Source organism: Electrona antarctica (genome assembly GCF_951216825.1).
Source record: "Electrona antarctica genome assembly, chromosome: 8".
Classification (NCBI taxonomy): Eukaryota; Metazoa; Chordata; class Actinopteri; order Myctophiformes; family Myctophidae; genus Electrona; species Electrona antarctica.
The window spans coordinates 9,204,112-9,212,637 of NC_136789.1; the positions used below are offsets into that span (position 1 = coordinate 9,204,112).

At 41.2% G+C, this 8,526-nt stretch overlaps 1 protein-coding gene across 1 annotated transcript in view; it reads right to left on the minus strand.

Moving 5' to 3' along the window:
* Positions 1-6,171, minus strand: part of LOC306928350 (neural cell adhesion molecule 1-like) — a 323,025-nt gene extending 316,854 nt beyond the window's left edge. The window contains exon 1 of the mRNA XM_079508391.1: positions 5,930-6,171. Coding sequence (XP_079364517.1) covers positions 5,930-5,984 — 55 coding nt within the window. The 5' untranslated portion in view covers positions 5,985-6,171. The remainder of the gene's footprint in view (positions 1-5,929) is intronic.
* Positions 6,172-8,526: the final 2,355 nt, after the last annotated feature.

Below are 8,526 nucleotides of genomic sequence, written 5' to 3' on the forward strand. Positions count from 1 at the left end.
GGTGCTGCTTTTCAGCACAACAAACCCAAGTCCCTTTCTCTATGTTTTTTTCATGTCCAGTTCTCTATGGGGCGCCTTCAGGGCTTACACAATGCAAATCACTCTGGATGCCTATTCATGGATTGATTAATATGCAAAGACAGCCCATCCTCATCTAACAGTCAGCAGTGGGGAAATATAACGTACTGCTGCCAGCAGAGTCCTTCAGAAGTTTTATCCATAGATCAATAGCTTTAGGTTAACTGTAGGAACTTTAAAGTGCAATATGAAATTGCATTAATGTACGGTATGTATAATGTAATCGTTTCATTATTTTCCAATGTTTTGTCATTTTTAAATGGCTAATATAAAGCTGAAACTCACTTTGCATTTAAAGGGTAATTTCAGGCCATGCACTGCACATTATGATGGATTTATCTATGGATCTGTTTTCTTGGCAATCTAAGTCCTGGACCATCTACCATGATTTTGTTTTTGTTGATAAACTTACTGGCACTTACTTGGACCTTGTGAGTCGCTCTGGATCAGATAGCATCTGCAAAATTGTAATCTGGCAATAATATGGCAGTAGCTAACATTAACACGGAGATGCGTGATAAATGCACATAATGTGGCACTGTGCTGCTCAAAACAAGGACGTACTGTCCCACAAGAAAGCTGCTCAAAACAAGCACCCAATGAATAGTTCAAACATAAAACATGATGCATAATTTCCAGAAATCTGTACTTTCACAAAATTAGTGCTGACTATGTGCATCTCTTTTATAAAGTCTGTAAGAAACTAAACTGCATTTCACACCCTCTTTCCCTTTAGCTTTGTGTGTGTTACACAAACAATCTGTACTTTCACAAAATGAGTGCTGAATATGTGCATCTCTTTCATAAAGCCTATAAGAAACTGCATTTCACACCCTCTTTTGTGCGTTACACAAACAGAGATCTTGCACAAAATATCCTTTAATTCATGCTAATTTTAAGTAGACTGGAATAAATGGTTTATTACCTATACTCTGGCTGAGAAATGCTTTTTATGACTTATGAGGAAGCTATGTAGAATCAGAGTTATACAATTTACAATGTAGGCACATAGCAGGGGACTCTCTTATCCAGAGTGAATTCAAAAGTTCAAGATCGGAATTAGTGGCATGCCCTGATTCCAAAAGCAAACAGATCATCTTCCAAACATTGAGGGATATGAATGGAAGATAATAATAGATCAGTTGGTGCTGGTATTATGTTTGTTTTGATACTTAAATTGTCACTGACAACCGTGCACTCCACATAGTTGTACGCACTGCTTTTACCATGAACCATTGTCAATCAGTAGTACAAAGTAACTAGGATACCAGGTAAACATCAAACCTAAGCTATCTAAACAACATGCTATCTCAATGAAATTCTTAGCATCTGTGTCCAGCATGTCCATCCAAACAACATACATGTGAACATGTAAACCGACATCTGCATAGTAGCATCTATATCAAAACAAGGCAACAAGGAGTGATACAAGGAATGAGGAGTGCTAGGGGTTGTAACTAGAGTCTGAAGAGGTTTTCAGTGTTGGAAAATGGGGAGTGAGTCTGCAGTTCTCTGACTGAGGGGGGAGGTCATTAGTACAGTTTGGGACGGTTGGGACACAGGAGGGAGAAGATGCTAGAACCAGAGTTGTGTGTATTGCCTACAGAATAGTTAGCCAATCCCATGCACAGATGGAGTTTCTCTTGATAGAGCTTGCCTAAAAATCATATACAGTCGTTGATTATTACATTTACATGCACAAAATGATCCAGTTGTCATCCTTACATTGATATTAGGAGGAATGAGCAAAATAGGACTTTGTTAACATGCACGTTTGCTTACAATCTTTCATAGATGTACATCTTCCCCTCTAGATGAGAAGAAATGGCAATTATTTCCGACGCACCTGTCCCTGTAGGTGTGCACAAGGACTTTTCTCTACAAAAACTGTTCCGCACCTGCCATAAACTCCAACAAATGGGAGACTGTAAATAGCCACTGTGTATTTCATAAAATATCTGTCAGAGGGAAGTTTGACTGAGGTGAGTGTGGCCCCCACACTCACCTCAATCAATGTTCCACCACTCATGCATATTTGAAATGATTTGACAGCACAGCTAAAGGGAAGAAATACAGGTAGTCGCAGTCCCGCCCCCTCGAGAGACCTGGAAAATAATTCCCCGTTCATTTTCCTCATAGACTTTTCAAAAAGTATTTATTTAAAGACGTTTACGCCGCGGACAAAGCCAACTCGAGTTGTGACAAATCATGACAATAAACACAATGTTTTGGGCTGATCAAATAATTAGAAAGAAGAAAAAAAGGGCAGGATACAACACTTTTTGTTTTATTTTTCTTCTTACAAATTATTTGATCGGCCCAAAACATTGTGTTTATTGTCATGATTTGTCACAACTCGAGTTGGCTTTGTCCGCGGCGTAAACGTCTTTCAATAAATACTTTTTGAAAAGTCTATGAGGAAAATGAACGGGGAATTCTTTTCCGGGTCTCTCGTCGTCATGAAAGGGGGCGGGACTGTGACGCTCTATTACTCAGTGGATCTGCACAGTTGGCAGTTAGTATGGCTTCCAGCATGACAAAGTTACATGAAAAGAGTTGGGAAGAAGATTAGTACGGGGAAAGTTGAAGATGTGGCTGTGATTAACATTTCATTATAGGGACCAAAAATTAAAGACAGGCCAGTCACTAATGGGGAAAAACTAAACCCTGCTATTATGACTCATTAGGACATCATTCACTGATGTAGGAATTTGCCATCACTACGAGAGGAAGAGAAGAGTAACTAAGCAGTTATGTGCTGCATTGAGAAGAGGAATTCCACTGTAATTTGGGTTAATAGTACATTTGCATATGGGGGCACCAGTGGGAAACTGAATAGCAGCCATGATGAAGTATAGGCTATAGTGCAAAATGTCTACATATGTCACTTTGAATCCTGGATCTTCACCCTGCTAGAAAGCCAAGATCTGAAGAGCAGACCTACTTCTTTTCAGGCAACAAACTAAAAAAGCCTTATAATTTTCCCTTGTTAAACTGGCTTTTACAGTTTCCCCTCATTCAAAAATAGGCCATATTATTTTCATAGTGGCTTTGAACTCGCCACAGAAGTTAAAGTCCCACATGTTAGCCATTTTGGAATTGTTTATTTTCTTTGCCCCAAAATGTTGACTAATCTTAAACTGCCTTCTTCCCAGAGTCAGCGCCACACTCAATGAGCATAAACAAGTTTCTAGACAAGACACTTAAGTTATCCTTTCCTCTCTGCATGCAGAACAGAGCCTGGAGTAAAGCCAAGACTTGGGCATTCCCTGCTCCTGGAGAAGGTCTTAAATTTGATAAGAACGTGCAGCATGGCACAGCACATTTGCCAAGCTGTCAACACGACTAAGGGGACAGACGGGACATGACAGAGGAGAAGAGCTGTACTCTAACATTAACATGTCACCACCACTCAACGACACAAACATCTCTGCATCGCTAACTCAAGTCCCAAACCAAACATGTCTCCCAATAAAGTATTCAAACATTAACAGCAGTCAGATGTAGACCTTTTATAGACATTCAAGTAGCTCACAAATTATTGCCCCCACCCCCAGCCCGCGAATTATGAGGGGGCAAAAGGTGAGTGTCAAATTTTCCCTCTTCCCTCACTGGAGCCAGAGAGAGGAATGTAGCTTCCACTGGAGTCTTCTCCACCCCCTGTGTTCTATAGACTGATGGCGACATGTGCAGCAGATCTCATCTCTCCCAACAACGCCGGAAATATAGCCCAGACTGTTCCAACACTGTTGCTTCAGCCTCTCACCGTGGAGGGCCAGACAAAGCCACCTTTTATTTTTTTGACAAAGCCACCTTGAATGTAGTTGCGTAAAAAGAACAGAACAGCCAATTATTCGGCCCTTAGTTTGGGAGGTGGCCATGCCTTACTATTCCAGTTGTTTGTCACTGGCCTTGGAATTTAATTATTACTGAGCTGGAACCAGAACTGGAAATCAATACCTGTAATTAAATGGCTGGGGTTTCAAGCAGTGCATTACTGCCATTACCTGTTTAATAAACCTCTGGGCCTATCAAATAATGTGATCGCTTTCTGCAAAGTTGTCCAATTCGGTTCTGTTTCTTATTCATGTCCATTTCTCTTCTGACCTGAAGTGTACTGTAGGCCTACAGCTGATAGTGGAGTCTTAACTCTTAACAACTGAATCCAGATTTATCTTAACACCATCTCCCAACATCCCCACCCTACCACCAGCATATGACCCACCTTTACTGTAGCCTACATTATCATACAGATTAATAGTAATAATAGGTAAATGCAAAATATGAGGGGAATGATTGTCTAAAGCTATAGGCTTATACTTGAACGACAAAGTGATATACCGTAACATGAAAAGTCACACAGTGAGATTCATTTTGTAAATGTGCATGTTCTATGGATGTGTCAGGTACAGTATCCAATAGCCTGAGTGTGTGCATGCTGTGACAGAGAGGAGGGAGAGAGAGAGAGGCGACGAGAGGAAGGCGAAGGGGGAGGGAAGAAAAAGAGAAGGGTCCCCTCCCGCCCCGAGTCCATGAAGCTCTGTGACTGGGTCCTATTGTTTACCACGGAATAGATAATGAGGACTCAGTGAATCTTAAACGATATAGGACCAGGGCTAGGCTATAGGTTCCCTCCTATACAGCAGAATTATGATGACATTGAATCCCCCCATCTTCAAAAAATCAATAGACTATTTATTTTTCCGGAAGCATGGTGCATTAACAACATGCTATATAATATGGCACTGCCTCGAATAGAGAGGTCCATCGCACAGAGCAGGTCTAAAGTAGTCCTCTGAATGCACACACAAGCACTGTACCTGTTTTCATTCCTAATCTGAAAATAGTCCCAGTCAGAATTATAGCATATAGACCAGCTGTAATGAAGAGTGTAAACAATTAAAAAAATGTGTTACATAATGAAAGAAAATCCACCATTTGCTCAATGAATTGTTATGATATTCGCAGACTGTTGTGTACACAGGACTGAAACAAAGCATCCCCCCAAAGGCTATACACTCCATGGCTCCAGGCTCACTTCAGCCCTATAGCCTAGTCAGTGCGTCACTGAAGGTTACTTCGCCATCTATTGGATGATCATTCAAATAAAAAGACGTGCAACCAAAAAACAAAAAGGAGGGAAAAACTAAAACAAGATATCCATCCTGGAGATGGGAGTTTTAAAAAACGTCTTTTCATACTTAAACGAGCCCTGATTAAGGGCACAGCCAAACACAGTGGACATATGTTACTGTCACAACGGGCAACATCATTCGCTGCATCACAGCATCCATCTTCTGAGAGCCAGTACACTAAACTCTACTACCATACAAGCTTGTGAATGATGAAAAAGTGGCATATGCTGTGGTGGCCAGCATTATCGAATGGAATTGGTCATTGGTCATATAATGTAGCCTATAGCTGCTCTCAAACTCGAGGCAAACAGAGTTTACCGGATCTCATCCCGTTATTTGCGCGCAAGCTATTCCAAACGCATGGATGATAGAAAGCGGCGGTTCAATATAGTAATAGCAGGGGAAAGTAACGGAAAGCCTCTTCATGTTAACTCTCACTTCTGTTCTGAATGAAACTTTGTTTCATTGCAGTGTTTGGATATTCCAGGACACCATACAGCTCCAACCAAGGCAACTGTCCGATCCCTCCGGTCCCACTCGTGTCACAGTGATGCCGCCACCGACCCACCGTGGGACGGTGGGACCCGAGGCATTAAAGGATGCTGCTGCACAATAACAGCGTTACCGAAATAGTCGGTCCTTAATATCCTCTCCTCTCTGTATGCTTTGTGAAAGTCATACAATAAAATACTTCATGCAGTACTGAAAACCCTTACCTGCATAGCCAACGAAGAGCAGCGCTGCCCAGATGAGATCCCTTGTTTGCAGCATTGCAATCTTATCTCTCACACAATCACAAAAGATTATTCTCCTTGAAGGACGGACGGACTGCAGGCTTTCTGTACGTTATTCAACGGAGGATGGATGATAATAAATGTGCCTCGTTGTTCCAATTAAATATTCGGGTATCAGCGAGCGGATAAATGTGGTCCTCCTCGTCTCTCGACCCCGTGTACGCACGCGAAGCAGGCAGGCAGCACAATGAGTGACAAGAAGCAGCAGCCGTAGCGAGCGAGCGCGCGCACAGCCACAGCCACACACACACACTGACACACACACACACACGCACACGCACACACACGCACACGCACACAACGGATTACTCCGCCCGCTCTCCACGCACGCACGCGCACACACAGGGATGGTGATGGGGGGTTGGTGGACTGGATATACAGAGACAGACCTATGTCAAGGCAAGCGCGCGTAAATAAGGATAGAGACCTATAGTGCACGAACCCGTCAAGTCAAACGAGCGTGTGAATATAACTTCCGGTCGGAGGCTTGAAAAATAAAAGTCTCTTTGGAAAAAATAATAGTCATATTCGTAGAAATGTTTTTTTTTACTTAGCCCTAAGTAAAAGTATCAATAAGCTGTAGTGTAGAAATACTCACTGTCACTCAAGTTAAAGTCCAGCAATTTAATTATTTTAGCCTACTATAAGTAAAAGTACAAAAGTATTGGTTTCAAAATATACTACAAAAGGTTAAAGTGAAAAAGTGTTTAATATAATTATGTTCTGTAATAATAATCTAAATCTACAGAGTAACGTTTTCAAATCATTGAGTAACAGTAGCCTATTTGCATCTGAGATGTAAGTAAAAGAGGCTATTGCAAATAGGAAATAATCAATTAAAGTAAAAATGCCTCAAAATTGTACTTATAAGTCCATGCAGTATTTGTACTTATTTACTTTCCACCACTGGCCACACTGTCTGCACAAGATGGTTTCAGCAGCAGTGTTTTATGTGGCCTAGGAGTGACGCACCTGTCCCTGATATCTGTGATTAATACAAACACCTGCTTTAAATGATCCTAGAAGGCTCTGGCTAAACTATATAGTCACTTTTTACCCATTTCAACATAAAAAATAAACAACCACACTCAGTGACCGTGTCTCACTCTCAAATCTTTTGACTCTTTTCAGAGCGCATTAATTGCTTGTAAAAACAACTCCCGCTATGGCATTTCATTTTAGCTCTTGACTTTGTCTTGTATTTATTTCAACATGCGAGTTCACACAGTGAGCACGCAGCACGCACACCCAAGCACAAAACACACACTTGGTGACTTGGGGCTAGGCTAGCCAGCCCAGTCCGGCTATCCAATATCCATAAATGAACTTGAACTTATAATAATAGGTTGACTAACCTCTTTTGAAGTCTTGTTACCAGGCTGCAGCAAACGCTTCAATTATCTTGGAGGCTGGACTGGGGCAGGCATTGGCTAATGAATCCAATATGGCGAGTTAATTGGCGCTCAATTGTAATGTGGGTCAGGGTCAGTCCATTCAGTCAAAGTTTTCATGAGTTTGGCTATCAGAGCTCTGAACTTAATGACCCGACTGCCGGGTCAACTGTCAAGTTAAAACCTAGAGCACGTGCTCATCACCAGCTAGAAAGAAGAAGACTACTGACTAGGATAATATCACGCAGTCTGTCTGTAGTCTTTCTTGTTTGATTTTTTAAATGGGTGAAAGGAAGCACGCATGATGCACTAAACTACGCCTTCAAAATAAAACCACACCATTTTCACAATAACAGCTAAGGGTGAGGTGAGGTGACAAGCTGAACATTTTAATTAACCTATAATAATAGATGTATCGTGTAACGCATAGCTTATATCGTGTGTGTGTGTGTGTGTGTGTGTGTGTGTGTGTGTGTGTGTGCTTTATCCCCATCTTTGCATGATCCACTGTGTCCCACCACTGTCACCACATTTTGATATGTAGGGGCCTTATATGTAGGGGATCTTATTTTAATGGTGTTTGGGAGACAATAAACACTTTCCTGCGTGTGTTTTTAGATATTTTAGTATTTTAAAGTGTCCTTGATATCATGGACACTGGGCAAAGAGATTCTATATAAAGAGGAGACAGTCCTCAAATATTTGGAATCACCACTAGATGGCGCAGCGGCAGAGCCGGATTTTCCTTGCTTAGGGCCCCTGGACTGGAGCAAATTTGAGGGCCGCGTCCTGCGATTGGGCTATTTTGTTTTCATTTTGGGGTAGGCCTACCCAGGCCCCTAAAAATAGAGGCAGGCACACATTTAACTTGAATTGGATTTCAATACTTTGAAAATAAATAAATAAATCAATAATTTTATAATAAAAAAATAATAATAATTATATATATATATATATTATTATTATTATTATTTTTTTTTAAATGCTGCAGCCCACCCTAGCCCAACGGTAAGTCCGCCTCTGCGCAGCGGTAGTGATACATGCATGCGCACATGCACCCTTACATTCTGAATGAATATGTTACTAATTTCTGCTTTGATCCATTCATAAATATGATAAATAAATGGG